Source organism: Corvus kubaryi, unplaced genomic scaffold (genome assembly GCF_017639235.1).
Source record: "Corvus kubaryi isolate FWS band 111438036 unplaced genomic scaffold, C.kubaryi_AGA036_p1.0 37266, whole genome shotgun sequence".
Classification (NCBI taxonomy): domain Eukaryota; kingdom Metazoa; phylum Chordata; class Aves; order Passeriformes; family Corvidae; genus Corvus; species Corvus kubaryi.
The window spans coordinates 4,477,388-4,502,475 of NW_024581081.1; the positions used below are offsets into that span (position 1 = coordinate 4,477,388).

General features: G+C 39.8%; 1 protein-coding gene and 1 long non-coding RNA gene across 7 annotated transcripts in view; one reads left to right on the plus strand and one right to left on the minus strand.

The window, feature by feature from the left end:
* Window positions 1–24,692, plus strand: part of KIF25 (kinesin family member 25) — a 41,114-nt gene extending 16,422 nt beyond the window's left edge. For 4 of the 5 annotated variants that reach the window (XM_042025148.1, XM_042025147.1, XM_042025150.1 and 1 more), the window contains 8 exons: window positions 1,835–1,902; window positions 6,876–6,950; window positions 11,281–11,430; window positions 12,510–12,686; window positions 17,736–17,887; window positions 20,392–20,589; window positions 22,978–23,133; window positions 24,293–24,692. In XM_042025148.1, coding sequence (XP_041881082.1) covers window positions 1,835–1,902; window positions 6,876–6,950; window positions 11,281–11,430; window positions 12,510–12,686; window positions 17,736–17,887; window positions 20,392–20,589; window positions 22,978–23,133; window positions 24,293–24,450 — 1,134 coding nt within the window. In that variant the 3' untranslated portion in view covers window positions 24,451–24,692. Of the gene's footprint in view, window positions 1–1,834; window positions 1,903–6,875; window positions 6,951–11,280; window positions 11,431–12,509; window positions 12,687–17,735; window positions 17,888–20,391; window positions 20,590–22,924; window positions 23,134–24,292 lie in introns of all 5 variants that reach the window. The other variant, XR_006015548.1, reaches the window with a different exon arrangement.
* Window positions 12,681–18,893, minus strand: LOC121663165. Of its 2 annotated transcripts, XR_006015550.1 has the most exons (4): window positions 18,723–18,893; window positions 18,486–18,603; window positions 17,354–17,569; window positions 12,681–12,991 (listed from the first exon to the last, which is right to left on the minus strand). It is a non-coding gene; the product is annotated as an uncharacterized LOC121663165 (long non-coding RNA). The 2 variants fall into 2 exon arrangements; XR_006015549.1 differs by lacking the exon at window positions 12,681–12,991 and having other exon boundaries at window positions 13,477–17,569.
* Window positions 24,693–25,088: the final 396 nt, after the last annotated feature.

Genomic DNA, 25,088 nt, shown 5'->3' on the forward strand with positions numbered 1-25,088 from the left:
ATGTATGGAAAAGTATTTCCTTTCAGTTTTTGAGTTACTTGGAGATTTTTGAAGTTTTCTTTTTGCTGTCCTGTGCATGCTCAGCTCCTCAATATAACATTAACCTCTGTGTGAGTCTTTCTTCTGAAGCTTGTTGTGCAATAACTGTGGAGAGTGAGTACACGCCACACATCAGGTTGAACCACTCCACACGGATTAGGATACTGAGCAGTGCTGGTATTGTCAGTATCAGAGAAAATGAGCAGGTGAGGAGGTACTGAATGCACAGACTCTTCCTGGTGATGACAGCCCAAGGGGGAATGAGTGCGATCTGAAATACAGCCTAAACATGAGAAGAAGCTGTGAGGGTAGTCAAACACTGCACAGGTTGCCAAGAGAAGGTTTGGCTCTCCAAATATTAGAGATATTCAAAACCAGACTGGACGTGGTCATTACAAATGCTTATGTGAAACTTCTGCCTATTAACAGTCAATTCTTTTGTTTCTATGTTATGCAAATAGAGGTTTTTCTGTCTCGTTTCTCACCTTAGAGAAAGCTGGTTTACAAGTAAATTTGATATCTGAATCAGAAATGTGTTCCATCATTCTCTATCCTTTTCAGTTTTTTTCCTTTTCCCTTGCCCCAGAACCTGTTGATTACCAATCCTATTAGAATGTTGTGTCAGGCCATTTTGTAGCAGGGCTGTACTGACATCTGTTCTCAGCTAAATTTGCCAGTACTGGGGTGGGTAACATAGTTTTCATTCTGTAGAGTGTTTTGTCATCATTAGTTTGATATTGATACATTTCTTTTCTCCAGAAGTAGAAGTACTCGTAAACTCAAAGGAAGAAATTTGATGTTTATTAGCCTTTTGCATGCTGGACATACTGATATGTGATTATTATTTGCTCAGCTCTTTATAACTTCAGTCTGTGGCAATACTTACTTGAAGGCCACTAGTTCAGCACTCCAAGGCTACTTGTTGGAAGCACATTAGGAATTTCAGCACTCCCATCAAATGCAGTAATGTAACCACAGGTTAGTAAGCTAGAAAATCTCCTTGAATTGATGAAGTATTTTGTGTGCTGGAGAGCTTCCACCCAAATTGTTGAGCCCTCCCCCCATCTTTTTTCTTTGCTTTTCTCGGCAATTAAGCAACATTTGCCATGAGGAGCAGAAGAGCACAGAATTTGCTACAGAATCCACGTCAGACTGCTGTGATTGTACTCTGGTAATAGTTTAGAGAGCTGCTTACATATTTGTCAGACTTACAAAGTTATCATATAACTCATCTGGAAAGTAAATTCTACTCAAAACTCATGGAATTCTATGGATTGTGGTGGTGCAGCTCTTTCTCTTAGTTGTGGACTAGCATGTTATTTAATGAAATGCACATCTGCTTAGTTCTAGACATAGCTATGTATGAAATCAATCTGAAAAGGCACTTTTCAGTGCACTTTTACAGTGAAAATTTTCCCAACAATTAAAAAAAGAATTCTTCTTTGCAATTTTTTTGTGCCAGTGGTGGCAGCTGGGGAGCTTGTGTTTACTTGCCTATGACTTTCTAGGTACAAAGAAAGTTCAGGTAAGGGTTTGGATCTTTCTCTTGAACTTAAGTGCATGTTTTGTGTTGGTTGTTGTTTAATAACTTTAATGGGTTTTGAGAGCCTTTCTTACAGTTTTGCAAGTTCACTGCATTCTACAGGCTCTAAAGCCTTGTGTATTGGCGACTGCTGGAGAAGGGCCTTGGGCTTCCTGATCCTTAAAGCTGTCTCCTGATACAGAATTGATGCATATTTGCTTTTCTGTCTGTGCCTGTGATACTAACAGTCAGTAATTTGCTTTTTTCTCTTAGGAAACTGTCCTTGTCAAATGTAGCCGTCCTGGTCATGCCTCAGTAAACAAGACATTCCAGTTTGAGAGGTGGGTAGTCCTGTGTAGCAATCTGGAAATCTGAATTGCTGGAGGATTTGTATAGTGAAGACTAATTTTTTTAGTAGGCATTAGCTAGAGGGTAATGCTCTTTTTGGTTGGGTTTTTTGAGTGGTGGAGGTGGGGGGGAGAATTCTTGAGGTTTTTTTAGTGTGATAATTATATTCTTCCCAGGACAGAATAATCCATTTCAGGCAATAGATATCAGTTTTCCCTCTCAGCAAAGACTACTGATATGGCTAAGTTTAAACCTGTATAGAGACTTACATGACTCTTTTAACAATCTGAGTAGCTGTTGTGATCCTCACAACATGTTGCAAGGTAGCAGAATGTTTTAAAGGTAAGGAAGTGTTGTCTACCTTTGAGTACTTAAAGGGAGCTCATAAGAAAATGGGGCCAAACTTTTTAGTAGGGCCTGTTGCAATAGGAACAGAGGTAATGGTTTTAAACTGAAAGAGGGTCAACTGAGACTAGATATAAGGAAGAATATTTTCACTATGAATGTGGTGAAACACCGGAATAGGTTTCCCAGAGAGGGGCTAGATATCAGCTTCCTGGAAACATCTGAGGTCAGGTGGGATGGGACTCTGAGTAACCTGATCTAGTTGATGTCCCAGCTCATTGCAGGGGGATTGGACTAGGAGACCTTTAAAGGTTCATTAAAACCCAGACAATTCAGTGATTCTATGAATTGAGGTGGATTTCATGATTTCAGCATTAGACATAGAGCATGACTGCGGCAGGACCTGGACTGAGCACTAGTATGAGTTGATGTTCAACAGCCTGACCATAAGCAGCAAGGCAGAGCAGTGACATGGGAATCAGTTCTCCCCAAAGGAAAGGCTACAGTATGACTGCTTTCCATATTAGATGCTCAAAAATCCACAGAGACTAATCGGATTTTGAAAGCACCATGTGTGATAAGGGCTTTAATGGGACACCAGAGTCACTGACGGTTTCCGTCAGTGAGACAGAAAACTGCTGGGAGTCAGGCTGAAGGGTGCCTTCTGTTCTTTCGAAACAGGTGCTGACCTGGACCTCTGAAAAAAGGAGTATTCGTTCCTTTTAAATAGTACAGTGAGAACTCTGTAAACAGAGAAATACAAAATTTTACCCCAATGCCTCTTTCTAGTGCAAACTTTGCATCTATATATTGCAATGACTCAGGAGACTGCCTGCTCTGAACCATGCTCCAAAACCCTCTGGAAACGGAATACAAGAGGATGATTTTATGTTTCCATGCTTGAAGGCAAAACTTGATTTAAAGTCAGATGTACCCAATGTGAATTATCTGTCCTGGTTTAAACTTAATGTCTGAGCCTGTTCAGCCGAAAATCCTGTAGGTTTGCTAAACGTTATTAGTCATTGACCCTTTCCTCAAGGAGTCCTTCTAAAGTGCTGCAGTTTTCTACTCACAGGAGAATGGGGATTACTGTCCTGTAGGCCGTCAATCACCTGAAAAATCCTGAGATAATGCAGATCTTGGGAAAGCTTTACTGATCCCGTAGGTTATAGGAGTCCTTTGATTTGAGGCATATGAGATCTCTTAGGGTACAAGGCCCCCTCACATGTCTTTTAAGCTGCTCAAAGTAATTCTTTTCACTCTTCAGCTGTACCTAACCCAGCCATAACAGTTGAAGCAAACACAGAATAATGCTGGAATTCAACTCTGTAGAGCAGCACAGTTAATGGTATTGACACAGAACTCCAGAGGTGTTGTGATTTTGGAAACGTGGTGTAGATCCTGGTAATCAGGAAAAGGGTTAAAAAAATGTAAATCCCCCAAAGAATGCAGTTCTCCAGGAATGTTTTTCTAGTGTCCCAGTACAGCTATTTTTTTATAAACAGAAAAGCATATGGTTCTTATGAACTCTAAAATGTTTATTTTTTTAGCAACATTTTATGGAACTAATAAATGTCAAAATATTTGATTTCAGCTCAGGAAGAAAATTCCAGCTTTCAGCATGTTATGCTTTTATAATTTTATTGGCAAATCGTTAGCAAAATAAAAAGGAAGCTCAGAATTTTCAATGTGAGATTCACATTAATCATTACACAGGGACAAATCTATCCTTCTGGTAAAAATACATGGGGTTTTAGAAAGAGACTCTTTGGATTTGCAGCATCTTTCATGGTTTCAGAGAGCTGATGAAGTGGGTGTCCATGCTTCAGCCAAGGCTGTGGTTACAGTGTAGCATAAACTAGTTCAAGACTACTTTAAACCACTTTATTTCAGTATGGATAGCGTTTGAACCACAGCAGCTAAGTAGTGGCAGTAAAACCCCTTTAGGAAGCTGAGTAAATATTTGAGTAGTTACTGTAACATGGAAGCCAGTGCCTTTCCTCGGATCAGCTACTGGAGCCTGACCCTGACATGGCTGTACTGACACCAGCTGTGGCTGTTCTTGGAAGAAATGGCCTCATCTGCACTAGGGCTTAGGTGTGTGTCCAACCTGTGTTCGGGTTGGACGTCAGGAAGATTTTCTTCACAGAAAGGGTGCTTAAGCACTGGAAGGGACTGCCCAGGGAGGTGGTGGAGTCACCATCCCTGGAAGTGTTCAAGAAGTGACTGGAGGTGACACCTACTGCTATGGGTTAGTTGACAAGGTGGCGTTCAGTCAAAAGTTGGACTTGATGGCTCTGGAGGTCTTCTCCAAGCTAATTGATTCTGTGATTCTACTTTGCTGTGCAAATTAACTGCTAAGACTGATTGATTCTAGCCCGGGTTGTGTTTGGTTTTTTAGGCAACAAAAGTCATCAACTGTGAATGTTTTAATCTTTAAAATACCTAAGTATTTTTTTCTTTTTGCTTTTTTAAAATGTATGTAGTAGCTCTGAGATATTTTGATGTGTGAAGAAAAAGTATTTCAACACATACTGAGTTAGAGACCTCAGATGGAGGTTAAGATGGAGGACTGGGTGCTAATGAATATTTCATCAATTGCAGATGATAGATGAAGCAGAGAAGAGTGTTTGGAAGTGCTTTTGCTCTTTTATATTGACCTTGCAGATTTGATGTGCAAAGTTTACTGAAGCATATGCTCATGTGCATGCAAAGCAGGGACAGAGTATTCAGTGCCTGTGTCTTCCTGGTCCAAACTGTGCCACATCCCTGCATATTTGTTGGTTTCTCAGTGCACTATGATGGCACATCAGTGGAATAGCAACAAGCAGTATTTGTCTGTCAAGCCAGACAAGTGCTCCGTTTCTTATTAAAGAGAGTACATTTTCATGCAGCTTACAATTAGTCTGTGGAAAACGTTGCCACAGGATGTTGCTCCGGGCCAAGAATTCAGCAAGATGCAAAAAAAACCCTGAATGCTAATTCTAATAATATTTTTTTTGAAACAGAGATTCAACTCATATTTCAGTTTTGAGGCCAGTATACAACTTTTAAGGATTAGGATAAGGCACAGAGATGAATTATTGTGTCTCTGGCTACCATATTGTTTCTTGCTCCTTCCTCTGGCTGTTGTCAGGAAAAATGCTGAATTCAGTGCATTGGCTCCAATTCTGTATCCATTTATCAGTGATCCCTCTGTACAATCTTGTTTGTGGAGAGCATGAATACAAAAACTCTATTTGTGCAGTTTATAGAGTATAGCAGACAGATCATGGTCAGATATACAAAGAGGTTTGAGTAAATGCTGAAGAGCACGCTTTGTCTTCATTCAGTTAACCTTGTAGTATCCTGTACAGTCTCTGGGATGCTGTTGAGTGAAGTGTGCTGGTGTACTGTATACACAGAGAAGTGTCTATGCTTTGTAATGGTTATGCTACCAAAATTCCTGTTTCTAATTAGCCCTTTTGCTGTGAGCTATAAAGAACATATATCACCTTTTGGAAAACAGAGCTAGACCAAAAGAAAAAAAATCACCACAGAAAGATACCAGAAAAGGAAACCTTTTCAAAAGATAAGCATTCATACCTCAAGTATTTAACTGTGGGTAATGACATTCATGTTTTAGATTCTCTTCATCTTGTATAAACATGGGTGCTGCAGGCTGTAATCTTGGGGAGGATACATTTTTGGTGTGCTGCAGAAGAAATGAACAAGTTAGGATATCCACGTTTTATGATCAGAATTTCCTCTCCTGGATGATTTCCTGTTTTCAGGTCTTGATTTTATGTTGTACAAACCTGAAAGGGTTGGAGGAAAGATTTCTTTGAAGATAACGGTTGTTTGGTTTTTTTTCTCCTTGCATTCAAAAAACATATGGAGTTGTTTCAGACATCATTTTAGCCCAAGTATTGAACTGTTATTGCTCTTTTCTAAGAGGTGGAATAACTCATGCAATTTACTTGTCTTCCATTCTGTTTAAAAATAGGCCTGCACTCCACATCATTATGTAAAAGAAAGTCTTCCCTTGAGTGAGAAGTGTTGATTTCAGAGTAGGTAGTTCATCAGGGGTGGGGGTGGAAGTACCTTTGGTTGACAGTGCATCCTTAAACATGCCTTCAGGAGCATTCTGATTTCTGCTTTGCCACTGAGTCTTCTGAGACAAGTCCTCAGCAAGTTTGCAGCCTCCATGCCTCTTTTTTTCCCCCCTGAACTTTACCCACATCTAAAGGGCAGTACGACTTGACTGACCACCATCTTCTATAACGTGATACAAAGGAGGTCCAGGCAGCAGGGCTATTTCACATTCTAGTAGGTGGGAAAAAGTAATAGGGATCCAGTACAGCCTAAAAAAGGACTCTGTGGCCAGAGAGGCAGGCAGGAGGTTTAGGATGAGGTCAGAAATCCACAAGTGTACACCTATGGGTTGTTCGCTCCAAAACACAACAACAGCTGCTCCCAAAATGTTAGTGAGAACTTCGGAGTTCTAATTTTCAGTTCTCTTGACACAGAAATGTCAGCAGGTCCCAAGTTTCATGTCACTGGCCTACAGTTTCTATAGTCTGTGTTCTTGTGACAACATTTTTATTTTTTCTTTGGTTAATCATTGCACTTTGTTCCTCAGAGTTTACAATGATTTAGAGTCTCAAGATGCAGTATTTGCAGATGTGGCCCCTTTGCTAACATCTCTCCTGGATGGGTAAGTTAAAAGGTTGCAATAAGAAAGCTAGAGCTGAACGTACTGAAATCTATCAGTTAAAAAAAACCCACTTAATAGTGGTGATCTAGTCAAGTTTTGTGGCTTTGCAGTTCCATTTTCCTGTTTTCTTTCTACTCAGCCCCAAGTAAATGTTGTTTCCCTGTATAAACAGTGAAAAAATGGTTTGCAAAATTTAGCAGAGGAGACAAATTTGTAAAAATAAAAAAAACCCAGTTTTTTCCTCTGATCTTCTGTTGAACTGATGCTTCTAATGGAGGATGTTGTCTCTTTTTCTTCATATTCTTGTAGGTTATGTTTTGTAACTTTTGCAGACATTGTATGATACATCTTTTCCAACAGTGTGTTCACTGTGAACACTGTGTTTAATGCAAAAGGCTGTCCTGGTTTTGTGTCCAGCACAGGCCATAGGAGGTGGTGGGATCAATTCCTGGTTGAACCAGAACTGAGCATTCTCAGTCATTCTACTGCTCCTTCAGGCACTGGGGTAAAACTGAATTCTGGTTTGAATACAAAACTGATCAGTAACAAGCACTAACAAATACATGAAATTACTTCTAGCTACTGAAGCTCATAAAGTGTGATTTTTCATAAGTCCTGAGCCAACTTAAGCTACTCTTGCAAAGAAGCTTTGAAGTGCATATTGTTATAATCCTTGAGGCTTGAACTGAGATTTATACATAACTTCCTTTCTGCTCCTTTTTCATCCCTGTTCCAATACCACTTAATTATATGGTAGGGCTGTCATGGACCTTTCCCTCCCTGTAGAGGAAAAGACAGTCCCTTTCCATCCACAGTGGCATAGTTGAACAGTGGCAATCCTTGTTCCCAGAAGCTTGTGCACTGAAGTTTCCAAGGCTCCTTTTCTTAAAAGCGTCCTAGAAGAGGTATCTAAAGATTCTGTGAATATTGGGAATTCCTTATGCCACAGAGGGGCCCCCAAGGGCTCCCTGGCTGAGGGAAGTCATAGATTGCATTGTTCTTGTTTACCAGTGATAAGTAACCACAGTTTCTTTAGCTGAGCAATCTAGGGACCACTAGGTTGCAGGATTTTAAAGAAGTCTTTATACTACTGCTTTCTCTCCCTACTTTTTCTTTTGCAACGATAATTTTGCCTTGGTTCAATACATCCTTAAGTGTCTTCAGACCTATGTGATCTGTACCTTGATCTGCTGTACTTCCCACTCCTAATTTTTAGGTGGGGAGAATCCTGTCCTAAAAGCTAAGATTTTTGTATTCAGTTAGGAAATGTTCTGTTATTGAAAACAAGACCTGTCTTGTTCTTCCAGAAGTGCTGTTTAAACAGAAGCAGATTCTCAGGAAAGGCAAGTCTGTGCATTTGAGCACAGCAGCCTTCCCACTGTAAATGGGAAACAGACATGCTTAGTCTGAACATTGAACCTCTTTGCTGCTCCTGATTGTTTTAGTCTTGGTTCCAAAGTGGTCTGTAACAACTTCTAGCTTGAGTAGAAGGGAGTGTTCTCTCCTTTTCCTTATTTTTTTCTATGTTTTTCTTTCTTAATGGATTGTTTCATTTTTCAGTATAAATATGCAGGAAGAAAAGATTGTTTCATATGTAAAACAGACAAAGTATAGCAGGTTTCAAAGTTTACCGTGAGCCATACAGGGCCAACAAGGAGTAAGATAACTTTTCTTTTCTTTACAGCGTTGAAGAATCCAACTTGTTTGTTTAAAGAATAAATTTCTGCTTCTTTCATTTCCTTTAACAGTGTTCTCTCCTAGGGGTCACTTTGCTAGAGTGAACACCTGCACTCTTTTCTGGAGAGAAGTGCTACAACACTATTGGTATTTTTGCTTGATGATGAGAACTTTTCTAAGCAAGAATATAACTGTTACATATAATAATAAACAAAGTGGGGAAGGAAGAATAGCAGGGCACAGGGGTGAATCATAGTCAAAAATCTTCAGACTTCTCTATTTGAAATCTTTATGCTGGAGCTAGAACACCAATGAAGTAAACTATAATAAATAACTATTATTATATGGGTAAATATAAAGTAATCTGCTTCTTGTCTTCCTATTGAATTCCCCAACAATTCATTATCTCCCATACCTACTTAGATATGATACTGCTTTGGCCAGTTTTAGCTCATTTGGGCTGACTGAAACACTGTTTTGGCTTTGGCAGAGAAGTTACCACTGACTGATACCTGATTTGCATCTCTGTCTTCAATGTTACAATCCTCTGCCCACTTAACTTCTAATCATATCATCTGCATCTTGTCAGAACTATTTTGTCCAGGATTCTTCCTGTCTTACAGCAAGCAGCAATTAAGGAAAATTTGAATAGCTCGACTATAGGAAATTCCTTTAGGAGAGACTTTTAAGAAGACTAATTCTGTTTTTCCCAAGGAAAATGACCACTTGCAAACATCTGGCTCCCTTTTTGGTTCCAAAGATCTGTTTAACTTTGAAATAGGGCTAGAAGTCTCAGTAAGGTACAGGCTGGCCAGGCGGTGTGCATGAGGGGTGGAACTGTGAAAATTACTCATTGTTAGTCTAGCTAAAAACTACCAAAATTAGCATGAGCTTTTCTACTGAGTTATGTCAGCAGTGAATATTTCAAGAAATCCCTCATTTCAGATTTACAGCCCTAATTTCTATCACATTTCCTTTTACTGTAGTGCTCTTTGTTTTCAGTTATCTCCTTTACTTCATCAGATCTATGACTAGACTTCTGTTCTATACTCTGCAGTTCATGCTAAAATCTGGAGGGACCTTACTATAGATTCATTGACTGCAACTTTGACTTCACATTCCCAGAAAGGGTACTCGGGTATTTTCCATGTGGCTTATCAGCCCACATTTGTTTCTAACAAGGAAAGTTTTCAAAATAATCCTCCTGAAATAACTGCTTCTAGGCATGTTTAATATGCAAAAAATCACTGAAATGCCATATAAGTATTTCATTACTTGAAACTGTACATTTAAAATAATTAGATGAGGGGTCTTCATTGAAATATGCTGGTATGGGATTGAAACTACATTTTTGATACGAGGAAAAACATCAGATAATCAAAAGCAGCTTTTTCAGGTCTGCCCACAGCAGAGGTAGTTTAGGCTGTGAAATTTTATTCTCTGGCAGGAGGAGCAAGCCCATTCTTGCAGCTCTCTAGTAGAGCAGATGTTTCTGCAAACTGGGAAGCACTCCTCGTGCATGAAGGTTCTGCTAATGTCGTATCTCCGAACAAACAAGATAGTCCAGGGATAGGACAGTCCTATCAGCATAACTGCATGTCTTCCAAGGGTTTTGCTGGCACAGTACTGTGGTCAACATCGAGGTGCTGGCAGGGGCAGCAGAGCAGGCACAGCCAAGAAGGGGCAAAACTTCAGCTGCACAACACAGTGTTGGTCCTCCATACAAAGCAGTACTGTGGCTGGATGTGTCTGTGTCCAACCACTTATTTTGCTTAAGATGTTGACTTTGATCTGATTGTGTTAGTAACACACTTTCTAAATAGGATTCATACGTCTCAGTTCAGATCCCTGTGGCACAGACCACAACAGTGCTCACAGCTGTGAACAATTCTTTTTCTGTTATTATTTTCAGCGCAGTGAAAGAGGCTTTTTCAGAGTTCTGTTCATTAGACATATTTACTTGTCTGCTTCAGAAGATGATGTTTCACAGGTTCCTGTTCCTCTGCACTGACACTGTACATTTTCATTTTCTACTTGTCCTTATCAGAGCAGTTCCTGCCACCTTTGTTGCAGAGTAGTCGTTGTGTGCATGCTCATTCTGAACTGGTGCTGTTGGTTTAAAATTTGTGCCCCCTATTCTTAGGGGGCTGTCTTCTCTGACTGAAGGCTATGACTGATGAGCCTGCCTGAAAAAGGCTATGAGAGATGAAGAGTTCCCAGCTGTTAAGATACAAGTGCAGTGGGGTTTGCAGCACAGCACTGTAACACAAATCAAGCCCATCAATGGTTTACTTTAAAATGCTATACTGTAAACTGCAGTGTTTCAGGAGCTGATTAACAAGCAGCTCAGTAGTGCACAAGCTGGAAGTTGGGCAGGCGAGGAGGTCTAACAGCATCAGTCATTCCAAGCTAAGGATCCCTTAAACGTCTTCTTAGAAGCATCCCTTCAACTCTGCTTAAAAAATAAAATCTGTTTAGGTCATGTTATGAACAGTAATTACTGTCAGACTTTGAGACCTGCAGAAAGAAATCAGGGGCAGTGTATTTATTTTCTTGTTTAAGTTTGTGTTCCCAAATTGTTTGGAGTTTGACTTGCCACCTAACAGACACATTTGGTAATGGTAAAATATATTACAGCACTTCTGTTTTTCAGGTACAATGTGTGTATCATGGCTTATGGGCAAACGGGAAGTGGGAAGACATACACAATGTTGGGACCACAGTTAGAGGGGAACTTAGCATTCTCCATAGAAGAGGAATCAGAACTTGGAATTATTCCCCGAGCTACCCAAGAAGTGTTCAGGTAAAAATGAAGTAAAGGTTTGCTGTCAGTGGCAGTCACTTTAAACTGTATAGAAAGGGTGAAATAATGTTTGTAATGTATTTATCATTATAGATTTCAGCTTCACAATGGTTAATATTTTTAGCTTCTCTGACTACCATTTGATATTTGAGGCTTTATACAGGTTTCTAGTCTTTCTCCTGCTTAATCTGATTTTCTAAGACAATAAGATTATGCAGTTTTACTGTGTGTTATCTGTCCATCTGGCTTTCAGACTCTTAATTAAACTTTTGAAAATATTTTAACCATAGTTGTGGGAGTCCAAAAGACTATTAAGTTCCTAAAAGTTTTGTGAGAATTGACAATTGGAATACATGAAGAAGATTTAAATTAGAAGCCAGTCCCAAGGAAGAACAATAGTAGAATTTTTAACTACAGTCTGTTCTTGTTTTAAGAGTTCTTAGATTTTTATAGTTGAACCTAATACAGGATTGAACTGATATGCTCCTATGTTACAGTAGAAGAGCCATTAGAAGTTTTTCCAGCTAAGCCTGTTTCTTTTGGAGAAGGGTATAAGATAAATCAAAGAACCAATTTTGTATGAGAATAACTAACTAATGTCTAACTCTGAATACTCTCCTGAATAGAGAAGCCCTTAATTTGTGGGTTTTCTGAGGCTGTGAACAGATAACTTCTTACAGATATAGTTTGCCATCTCTGTCTGTTCACTGCTTGCACTCTGCCAGATTTTATACTCGGAGTTCTGAGTGCAATAACTGCCAGCAGAGAAATGGTATAAAAAAAATCATGAGGTGGGAGGCTAGTGGAAAAAAAACAAGCTGGCACAGCTGTTTGGGAAATTAAATTCTATTTACTTCTTCATGTATAAATAAACTGTATATTCTGATTCTTCAAGTTAACATTAACATATGGATGAGGCAAATCCATGGCTGCAGATACTTAGTAAACACTTTATCAGATTGTAATTATATTACAATTAAATAATAGATCTCTATTTACAGATTGTTCATTTGGGGTTGGACTTCAACATTTTTGGGCTTTCTTCAATTTTTTTTCTTTTTTTTTTTTTTATTTGCCAGGCTTATTTCAGAAAAGCCCCAAGGAAGTTACTGGGTTGAGGTTTCTGTTGTAGAAGTGTATAATAATGAAATTTTTGATCTTCTGGCCAAAGACAGTTATGGAAAAGCATTTGGCATCAAACGTGATGTTGTCACAACCAGAGAAGGGAAGAGCGATGTGCCATTGCTGACGCACGAGTAAGTACATGGCTTGTTCCTACCATTGGTGTTAATGCCATGAAGAGCTGTCACAAAGCTGCATTATTGGCACCAGATTGCTTCTAAATAATGAGTTCTTACCATATGTAAAAGAACAGCTCTGTTTCTGTTAGCTCAGTCTATTAGATTGCTGTTGGCTGCAAATGTCAAAATACTTCCCAGAAATAACTGTACAATTACTTTGCATTATACTCCTGTTTTAAGGAGTATAATGTGCCTTTCACTCAGAATGCCTGAAGATTGCTGCATATTTTGTTGTTGCTGGATCTAGGGCATCTTGTCAGCTGTAGAAGAAGAAGAGATAATCCAGTCACAAAGCACTTTCCATCCAGTCTTACTGAATTATAAAATTTACAGATTATAATAGAAATTTATGTACCAGTTGCAAATTTTTAAGCAGCTGTAGGGTTTTAGCTCTCCCTTTATGGGTTAGAGTTAAAAAAATTATAATAAGATTTTAAGTGATCTTTTAATACAAATACTCATCTTAATATTGCTTAATATTCTGTTTTCATAACTGGAGGTGTTAAAGCTGGATTTGTTGTGTTGGCATTTGAACTTGTAGGTCTTGAAAATTGAGGTTCTTCAAACTAAAACCTAAGAAGCAGCAAAGCTTCTCACCATTCACTTTTAAGATGTACCTTCCCAGCATCGGTGCATGCCAGGTTTGATCCTTATTTACACAACTTGACAGTGTAGGAAGAGGTAGGGTATTTAAGGCTACAGCTATACTTTAATGCCTTCTTTTACTTACTAAGCATTACAAAGACTTGTTCTAGTACTCATGGGAATGATTCTTGGCATTATGTAAGTGTGGCATATAAAGCAGATGTACAGTGCTTTCTTGTTATATATAAAAAGCTTACCTGGGTAGTTAGGTGTTAAAAATCATGTGTTCATAAAATTTCATCCATTAGCACAAGAGAATCTGTTTCAGATGCTTCATTTTAGTAATGGCTATCACAGAATGTCCTGAGTGGGAAGGGGCTCACAAATCGTAGAGTCCAACTCATAGCCCTGCACAGAACAGCCCCAAGAATCACATTCCAGTATCTGGCCACCCCCTGGGTAAAGAACCTTGTCCTAATATCCAGTGTAAACCTCCCCTGATACAACTTGAGGCTGTTCCCCCAGGTCACCAAAGAGAAGAGATGGGTTCCTGCACCTCTGCTTCCCCTCACAAGGAAGTTGTAGCTGCAGTGAGGTCTCCCCTCAGTCTCCTCCAGGCTGAATAAACCAAGTGACCTCAACTTCTGCTCACATGGCTTCCCCTCTAGGCCTTTCACCATTTTTGTGGCCTTTATTCAGGTCTTACACTAGTAGAATCAGCATTAGCTAGGAAAAAAAAAAAAAAATGGGACTAGCAGTACAAGTGGTACCAGAATCGTGATGGTACCCAGTGGAATTAAACTGGACATCTCTCTATGAGTACCCAGCATGAGAACAGATTCCAGAAGGGAGCATGTGCATTATCGAGATGTCTAAAAACATTAAAAAGTGTCCTGCTCCTTGAGTAAATAATGTTTATGAAAAGGAACATCTTGCTCTATTGAAATGTTTAGAAGAGCATTAGAGTTTTCTATGTTTCTGGAGAAAAGTGATGTTTTTCTTCACTTCTCTATAATAATTCTTGTCATGGTCTAATCTCTACTTTTCCAATGGGAATTAGCAGTCAGATATGAAATGTATCCCATGCCAATTAAAATAAAATGCAGCCTCAGTGGAAATAATTTTGTCCTGTGGGACTTAGTCACATAAGCTGACCAATAGTTTGTTTATCTGGGGTTAATGCTATTCCCAGCAAGCCTTGATAAAAATACAAGAATGTACTGGAGGATTGTGCAAACATACTTTTATTCTACCTAGTGATACACATTTATTGATTTGTACTTTCTAGCAATTTAATTGCTCATAGAAAAGTGGGAGCCCAGAGAAATTGTCAAGTGGTTTTCTTCATTGTAGGAGCTACAGAACTTCTTTCTTTCTATGAAATAATAAGCACTGCAATATTCTTGGAAGGATTAACAAACATTTGTATCTAGGGTATGCCTGCTCTTTGGTCTTGAGGTTAAATACAATTTCCATAGAAATTCTGCAAGCTTGATTGCACTCTGCATGCTCCATAAGAACATGGAATGTATGAAAAATGACTGGAACTTAAAGTGATGAATCCTCTTGCCCTTTCTGTCTGTATTATGCTGACTGGTGGGTTTCTCTGTCTCTATTCTTGTATTTCCCCAACTGTGACTCTACTCCAACTTTTAGTATCTAGCTAAGGCTCTGCTGTCAAGGGAATGAAAAACTCCTGAAAAGGCTGGGAGCAGAACGTAACCTGTGTGTGCTGAATCTTTCTTGGAGGAGCTAATTTTTTACTTTGACTAGACAGGAAAGGAGCCACACAACTTAGAAAATGAAGATGGGTGCATGTAGTGTAGGCATGATGGAAGTTGAACTTTCCCTGTTTCATCAGAACCTCCAAGTAGTTTTTAATTATGGTATTTCAGTAACTAAGATGCTGGCCTGGCATAATTTTATTCCTGAAAAGTGCCTGTTCCACTTCCCAAGGGAGCTTTGCATAGCTAGTGGGTGACCCATCTCTTTTCATAGGTTTTGGGGAAGGGAGAGGTGAGAAGCAGCAGGACTTGTGCCATAGAGACAAAAAAAAATGAGCTGCAATAAGGTTTCATGTGTCCTTCTAGTCCTTCTAGTTAATAAAATGGCTGCTCTGTTTATTTCTGTAAATTTTAATTTATGGCGTAGGAACCTGGCGCCTTGAACTAAAACTCTTAAAAGCCACTTATCTCAGTCGGTTAATACTAAATTCTAATGCAAATATAAATAAAAATATGGACTTGTATCTCAATTACAATGCAAGCAGCGAAAAAAGTCCAATTCATAAACAAGTTATATTAATAATTACACAGAAAGGTTAATAAGAAAAAACAAACCCAAACAAAGTAAGGGAACCATTGAATGAGGCCACCCAGCTGCCCAAAATCTAAAGTAAACAGCTCGTGCTTTGAATAAAAACACATCCTCATTTATGATAATATTTCATCTAGAATATATTGGCCTGCTGGGTCTTATTGGCTTCTCCATATATCCATTAAAGTACAGTAGTCTCTTTCCTGCTAACATGTTCATCTTACTGAATCACAAAAACCTCAGTCTCTTTCTTCTTTTATAGCTTGGTTGACTTTGGAGAACTTTCAGCATCAAATTTTTAATGTAACCACAACAGGGCTTCTCTTTGTAGAATCTGGTCCTGGAACGTGCAGCACACAGAGCACGATGCAGTCGTAGAGATTATACGAAAATATTATTTCTGTCAGTCCTGCTGGGGAGCTACTGTGCCAAGGTTGCCACACTGGGTTGGGGATGTTGCTTGTCTTCAAAGCCAGCTGCAGCTTCCCAGTGTAGGTGACCAGCACTGGCAGCACACCCTGAGCCCTGTCTTAGTTGGCAAATGTAGGGATGGGGCAGCAGCTTGGAGCATTGACCCTTTGCCAGCTCCCAGCAGCAGTTTGCAAAAGCTGACAGCCTGGTGCTGCATCCTAGCCAAGGCTGCTTCCCTGTCAGGCCTTCCAGTCCTGGCTGACTAGCCACTGGAAGATGCAGTTCAAGACTTGGGAAGGCAGGATGTGTGAGGCAATAGTCAGATCACCCCAGTGTGAGGCTTTGACTGTAGGAACTAGAGCCACTGGTTCTCTGCTGGCACCAGGTCAGACAAGCAGGAGACATCCCCAGTGGGTGCCGGAAGCAGCGGTGTCACAGTGGAGGCCGGCATGTGTGGCTCAGGATTGATTGGGGAAGTCTGTAGTGATTGTTTACCTCACGCAGCCCTGGATACACAGGGAACTGCGCTGAGGTGGCCGCTTCTCCTCAGTGCCTACAGATATGGTGTGGCCAAATGCTTTTCTGTTCTTCAGATGCCCTTGCTCTGGTTTTCGAGGAAATTGTTTTAGTTGAGTGTAGTTTGTTTTCTTTTGTTCTTCTGTCTCCAAACTCTTCAAGTATGGCTCTTAGCATAAAATAAGCTTTTGCCCAGTGTGACTTTTACTGAAATCAGCCAAATCTAAGTCATAAAGACCTTGCCTAAACACATGCTTGTTTTTGCTGACTGCAGCATTGTGGAACCAAGCCTGAGGCCTGTCATGAGAGTTATTAATGGTTGTGCTGTTACAGAGCATTCAGTGACCAGGCTATGATACGCAGTCGTCATTTATAGCCCCACTTAAAAACAATTATTTAGGTGTTCTACCTTCAGTGATTATTGAAGATGGCAATACTGAAAGAAGAGGGTAGGCACTCTTATCTCATTTGTTTTAAACATTGCAAACCTAGGGAAAATCTTTACCTAACCAGTTTATTTCATTTTCTGTGTTTAGTTCACTGTGTGCGTTAGGTCTTTGCCCTTTGATTGATCATATTTGCAGCACTTCCTTTAACAGGAAAACAGATAATATGAGATAAATGGTCCATAGAAACTTACGTCTATCTATTCTGACACTGTGCTCATTGAACAGTGGAACTGAACTTTTTTCCAAGGATTCTGGATTTAATTCCAAATGTGAAATATGACTTCCAGAGGCCTAGAGAATTTTTGGGGGGTTTTGCCTAATTCTGTACCTAAGAAAATGAGCTACCTTAGCATAAATTGGACAAATCCACTTCTGTAAGACCAGAGATTCCAGCAGTGTCTTAACCTGTGTCTTTTCTTCCAAAGTGTGGAGATGCAGAAATTTCCATTGCCTCAAGAGCTGAGCTACAGTACCTCTGGACCTGCAAGGCTGGCAGGCCACTTCTGCAGCACTTTCAGGCTGCATCACAGCTTTTGTCTTGAATTTTCATCTTTATCCCACCTGAAAAAGTCAAAATACAGTTGTTTGTGCAGCTCAAAACTGAGAGTAGTATAAGGAGAAGAGCAGGGAAGTGGAAGTGCTGAGATTCTCATTCAAGTTGTCAGCTTTCTTGTGTGATTTTTCCTTCAAGTCAGTTAAATATCCTTTCTGTTTCTTTACTTCTTAGGACTGTTAAAAATGCATCGGAATTTTTGCATCTAGTCAATAAAGGCCTACAGCTGAGAGTCACGCACCCAACACTGGTGCATGCCCATTCCTCTCGTTCTCATCTGGTAGTGACATTGACCATAACCACAGTTGTCTTTGGAGATAACTTTGGTAAGTAGAATGTTACTAAAATACATCTAGAGCCAATTGTTTTTAGAAAAACAGTCTGTGGACTGGGAGATCTTCCTGTTGCTTTTTCTTCCTTTTTCCAATGTTTGATACATTCCCTCAGTTCTTTTCCATTTTTCTAACTTCTTCGTATCTCCTTAAATAACAGACCATTTTCATGTTTGAATGCTGCTTTCAGTTTCATAAAATCTTAGCACTTTTCTTTATATGTCTTGACTTAGAGTTGTTGAAGTTTTATTGCATGAGGCAACTAATAAATAATGTTTTCAGAAAGTCATAAGGTATAAGATAGTAAAGATCTTGGTAAGATAGGTACTCAAAGTAGTTAAATTACTTAGAATTACTAATTACATGTCGTATAAAGTTTGTGGTTAAGCTAACCATAATTTTAGAGATCATCATATGCTTTTGGGTGAGAAAGAATTAAATTTTTTTACCCTCTGCCTTGCAAAAATGTCCATCAAATTCAGAATCCTTTCAACTGTTAATAATAGGCTACTGTATGAAAGGACAAAATACTTGTCTAATTTACTATGGAAATATTGATATTTCTACTTTTCACTACTACACCAAGACTTACCAGTTTATTGGTTGAGGAACAACTTCCTTTTGGGACTCTGGGGGGAACTTTGTTTTCTTTTGCTCATGTTATAATTTCAGGCTCTCTGTTTGAGTGGTGGGCCCATCTCCTTCATACTCTGTAACAACAATGTGATTTTAGAAAGTGGGAAATATTTAACATTTTTTTACCTTAGATTGCTATCAGAAATTAAACCAACTGTATCAGCAAAGCAGAACAAACAGTGCCCTCACTTACCTATGGGCCTTGCCAAAAGACACAGTTACTTCACAAATTGCAGCTCCAGCATTCCTGATGTTAACTCGCTCCAGATTCTCGTCAATTAGACTGATGGTACTTTTCTACACTCAGAGTTTGCACCATTAGCACAGCAGCCATCTTGTCTAGTCCAGAATTCCCTTTGCCACTTCAAAGGGTAGCCACCCCACTGTGCCGGTTGCCTGGCAGCAAAGCTCCACAGAAATGTCTAATTGTTGTTGAATGCAGACTCTGGCTTTTGACTCACAGCACATGGATGAAGATGTGCATTGTAAGGGAACAGAGCAGCACTGCAGTTGGGACCTCACTGCAGCAGTGTGTGACAGTGCAGCCTGCCTTGTTTAAAAGAAAAGGATCCTGATTTAAAAGCTAGGTGCCATTGTTGACATCAGATACCTAAGATATCATCAGATATCTAAGCCACTAAATAAAAAGTTCTAAACTCTGTGATGAGTTCTTCACCTTAAGCCAGGGTTGACAAGCCAGCACTTTTCCAGGTTTGATTAAGGTAGCATTTTGATCAGAATTATCTCTTGTTTAAGGAGAGCTGTTTCTTAATTTCATTGTCTAAAACTGAAGAGGAGTGAGAACACTTGGTTTGAGACTTTATAGCCTGAAGCCATTTATTCTGTGTAAACCAACACAGCAGCTCTGCCTACACTGCGAAGAGCTGGCTCATGATTTAGCAGCAGCTTACTTGGAGAAGTACAGAGCTCTGCAACGCAAGTCAGTCTTCTCCTTAGTCAAGTTTTGCAGTTGGAAACTTGCTACTATTCCAACTAGAACTCTTTAAGCACTGAAGGAAATCTGCTGTCTCTATGACTTGTAGCAGAATATGTGCCTCTTATTCTTTCATGTCTTTCAGAGGGTGAAAGAAAGAGATAGATGAAAACCAAAACATAAGAAAAAAACAAAACTGCTTTGGGAAATCCATTTTACATATATTCCTGCTAAGCTAATGTGAAAGCAGCTTTCCCAGAGAATCTTTATCTTCCTTCCCAGCACAGAGAAAGCCAGATGCTTCTGCTAAGGAAGAGGAAGGATATTAGTAGGTAACCAACCTGAAGAAGTGGGAATAATACTATTGAGGCTGATAGCTCATCAGGTGGAGATCTTGCAGCGGGATATGAGGGCTGAAGGAAGTCTAAGGGGAACAGCAGCAAAGGACAAAATAGAAGAGGCAGGACGGAGATTTTTTTTTTTTTCCCAGAGCACCAGCAGGTGATATTTCAAATACATAGAACCAGATTTCAGAGCCTACTGCTCCCAAACATCTGAAATCTGCAACTCTAGACTTTGGTTGCAATCAGTCTAAAAATTTGAAAAAAGCCTCTTTAAAGTCCTTACTGGACTCCCATTTCTTGTTTTCCACATGGATATGTGAACAATAGGGATATTGGATACAACACAATCTACACCAAAACTTGTTACCAACTGGTACAATAAGTTTGATGAGTAAAACCTTAGATAAAAAGAAAAAGTAATTTAGAAAAAGTCATGCCTGTGGCATGGATTCTGACTTGTATATTGCTTTTGTTAGAATTGCCTGAAGCAGCAGATACTGTACATCCCCTATTGATGCCCCATTATTTTTCCCATCTCAATTATCAGTGTCAGTGAGAAGCTCTTGTTTTTTTCCATTAACCAGGTACTTTATGGGAAGATGAACAAACCAGTCAGAGACTAACTAAAGAGTCTTCCTGCACTTTTCTACAAAGAATGAGAGACAATAAATCCACCTCTTCTTCCAGACCCTCTTCTCCAGTGCAATTTGAAGCAACTGAGAAAATGAAGCAAGTCAAAACAAGACTGCAGCTGGTGGATCTGGCTGGGAGCGAGTGTGTCGGTAAGCGAACGTGTCTGTTCATGGGCATGGATCCTCGTGGATCTAGGTTACAATAGTTGCCTTAGTTCTTTATGGAGGGATACATGCTACCCTACCATCACACAGTGGTGGTTTGAACCCACAGATCCTGGCATCAACAAAATTTTGAGGGCTGACTGATCTGGTTTTACACTGGCATAGTTTAACTCAAAGTATGACCATATGAGCTTGAAATAAGCCCAGGACAGTTACCCATATCATAGATATACTATTTGTTCAGACTGCTTTTATTAGGCCTGTTTTTCTACTCTGAAAATTAGCATGTCTTTGATACAGAAATGTTTAAAGGGCATAAATTATTTAAATATTACAAATATCTGTAATAATTGAAATCACCATGTGTGGATTTTTCTGCTTTATTATGGAAAAAGTCTTGGAGGAAATTAGTGTTGAAAAGATAATATTGTTTTCATTGTTTCTTCAAAGCATTTTCCTTCTGCCTCCTCTATGCACACAATAATTTCAAAAACTTGATTATTTCCTAAAGGACAAGTTTTCTTACCAAGAAAAACCATGCAGCCAAATGTATCATTCCAGAAATAATGTTTTGAAAAGTGAACCAGTATTATGAAAGAGTCTTTTACTTTACTGCCAAGAATTCTTGCTGTTGCTCACTGTTAAACTTTTGTTCTACAGAGAAACCTAATATAATACGTTATTTTTTCATTTGCCCTAAATGCTGAAAACATGTAATTGAGCAACAGGGTGTGTGTTTGTTCTCTCAGTTAAACTAGGACAAACACTTCCTTGGTCTGGGGCTTGGCAGGCCAGATCCTCTAGTGAAGGCAGAAGAGCTGTGCTCACATCGGTGTTAGATGTGGCCCAGCACACGCAGCAGACTGACTGACCTCTGCCATCAGCTGTGCTGGTGGACATATTCTGCTGAAAGTGAGGGCAGTGTTAACTCGTAATTGTTTTAAAATGTGGACAAATCTAAGTGAGCAGCAGTACCTCAGGCTTCTCACGCACATCAGCACCCGGCCCTGTTGGCTCTACAGCCAGCCTGGGTCATCTGCAGCATTTACAAGCCAAGTGGTCCCTTTTTAGCAAACTATGTTTCACTTTGAAAACTCAGCTAAATGCTTTGTTGACATTCATCTAACCAAATGTAGAGAAACAGCAGTTTAAACACATACCCCCTCCCCTATTTGCAGTTTTCTGCTGTAGGGGGATAGCTGTCCACTTTTCCTTGATATACAAGAAGCCTAGGGATGGCTGTATACATAATGACCCCAGTAAAGTTAGCCTGAGATTCATCCTATCTTGGATTGTTATCCACTCTTTGGCAGGGTCTTCCAAACTGTTTTGCTCTCTCTCTGACAAGAGACTCTACCACTCCAACCTCATCCTCTCCCACAGTCACGGTTCTCCAGCCCTCCCTGTCCAGACTCCTGGGGTTTTTGCTATTACTTCACCTTTTCACATTTCCCTCTTGGACTCCTCATTTGCTCTCCCAGTTTGGAAAATGCTGGCCTAAGGGGAAATCAAGATCTCTAGCCACTCCTTGTACCTGTCTAGAGATGGGAGAGTAGGCAGTAGAGGAAGTTGTTGGCTCCATCTGATCATCCCACAGCCATCAGCTCTGCCTGACATGGATCATGTGCTCTGGGTAAGGAGGAGTGACTGTGGGTGCCTCTGTACCTCATCCACTATCCTGAAGAAAGCTTGAATTTGAATAATGTGATGCTAAATGCTAATAGCATGGTAGAGGTAAGGACAGCAGGAATTAATTACTCTTAACTGCAGCCTCATCCAGACTGATCAAAGAGTTGAGCTTGCGGCACCTCTTTGAATTGGTGCAATGTGTTGCATAGACCAAACCTCTACAGTGTTGCTCAGGGGCAGCATGGCCACATACAACCGTGCTGGGTGGGTGGTAGAAGGGCATCATTTTCCGTTATCCATCTCCTTACAGAAAATCATGCCATAAAGCACCACCTCATAGGATTAGGTGAACACAAATACTTCATACTTGTGGGTGTTGTACAGTTTTGTTTCTGCAGCTTGTGCCATCAGTGCCTCTCCTCTTTTTCCTAAGGGATACAGATGGGGCAGCTAACTCTTATAAAAAATGATGAAACAAAACAGGCTTCTCTTTGGTTGCATTGTGGACTCACATTTTCAAAAGTGGTGTTATTTTGTCTGATCTTAAGGTATTCCTACTTTCTTGGTTCCTTGTTCTTAATACAGGTGGAGCCAAAATGCATTGTACATCTGAAGAGATCAACTTTAACATGAGATGCTTTGGACCATCTGTACACAATGAATCTTTTTTAACCTTTCCTCCACATTACAGCTTTGAAGCAGCTTTGCTTAGTGTTACCACTGCATTTTCCTGTACTGTGCCAGGTATGTCTGGAGTGACAGGGGCAGCACTAAGAGAGACCTCCTTCATTAACCGCAGCCTGTCTGCCCTGGCCGACGTTCTAGGAGCGATAGCAGAGCAGCGAGCTCACGTCCCCTATCGGAACAGCAAACTTACACATCTGCTTCAGGACTCTGTAGGTGAGGGATTATTCTGACTCCTGTTTAACAATATAGATTTCTTCTCCTAATTTTCTGCCCCCTCTTTGCTGTGTAAAACTAGATGATCATCTACTCTTTGCTTGAATGTGGCCTCTATTTCAAAGACTCTGGCTCTGGAGTGTGTGAGTACACAGTGACAGTTCTGAACTCCTTCTGAATTTAGCTAAACCTTGCAGTTTTGAAAGCTCAGCTGAAGAACAACATCTCCATAGGATCATGTGAAGGGTAAAAATTGCATTGCACTGGTGTTTCATGTCAGGTACAGTTTAAAAGTTAAACCTCAATCTTTATTACTACAGGATATAATCACATACTTGCACATTCCTTACCATTGTGCCCTATAGCAGCGAGACAAAGGAGGAAGACAGGACATGGCACTGTGCTACAATTTCTTTTTGTGTTTGGGTCACTTCCTTTTCTTTAACTCCTCATCTACGCAGGAGGAGTTTAAAGCAAGTGTTATTCCTGCAGTACTGTCAGGTTTGTGTCCATTTTTCTTCGGCCAGCAAATATTAGTCCTTATGCTTTTAATCTCCAGTTCAAGACATTGACAGTGAATGAGGTAACAATTCTTCAGAGTTTCTGAAATACTATGAATTTTTGCTTAAGCTTTGATTTTCATTTAGTACTGAAGTCCCTACTGTGAAAAGGGAAAGCCAAAAAGAGAAGTGTTTTGTGGGTGCTGAGCCTGATTTTAACCAAGTTGTATGACTTCAGTGAAGTGTTGAAAATGGCAGTTTCCTCCTTTCTTTAATCATTGTCTGTAAACTTCAAGTCTGTTTTGTTTTATTGTCACACAAGATATTTTGCCATTACCCTAAATTTACAAACATTTGACAAAACTTAAATTAAGTATCCAGAGCCATAACATACATGCTGATTAACTGGTGAAGCTAAAAGGGGAAAAAAGTCTACATTACAAATTGTGAAACGCTTGGGGGCAAATACCATATTGTTAGATACAGACTCTCCATGAAGGAACTGTCTGTTTCAACAGCCCTCTTCAGGAGCAGTCTTCTGCTTCATGAAAGCAGTGGTAACCTGTGCTCACTGTTGTGTAGATCAGTATGGTACCAGTGTATAACTTACTGAAAATAATGAGGTAAATAAGTATGTTTTGTCTTTTCCCCGCTTTTAGGAGGTGATGCTAAACTGTTGGTGATGCTGTGCATCTCTCCTGGCCAGAAGTACTTAACAGAATCAATGCAGTCTCTGGGATTTGGAACTCGTGCTCGACAAGTTCAGAGAGGACAAGTCAAGAAAAAAAATTTCCCATTGCCAAGTAAAGCAAAATAAAGCTTAAGACTCCTGTGGATTAAAGTATCATTAATGAGTTCCTCAGACCAAAATGTATATTATTGTCCTTAAGCCATTCTTTTAGATAGCAACTGCCAGATAAAAGAAACAATCCTCAGCATGGCATTAGTAACCAATAAACCTGCTAATGATGTTCTTGCTCCAAAGATAATATCAAGTATTGACAACAGCTACCAGCCCTGATGGAATGGCAGAGAAATAAACTGGGCTTTAAGACCTGGCTTTGGTGATGTGTTTCCTTAGTTCTACTTGCCCTAAGGCAATAGGGCCCTGATTTAGAGTGGTTCTCTTCTGAAAGGCCAAGGGTGCGTTCTGTTTTCTCAGTAGAAGTCAGGAGTCTAAATATCATTCCAGTGCTTCAAAACAAAGTGAAATACTTCCTCCCAGCTTGGATTAAAATGAGACATGTCATTTTGGATTGCTTTTCTATCTAGCATGGATGGGGTCATTCCTAACGCACTAGCAGCAGGTAGGAGTGTAAAGGAACCCAGCAGCTGTACTGAATGGAGTTTTGTTCTCTGGTTTTAGGTAGGAAATAATGGTATGAGTGAGATGGAGAAAAGAGTAAGGGTGTATATCTGTTATCCCTCTGGAATGTAGCTTAGAAAGCAAATGAG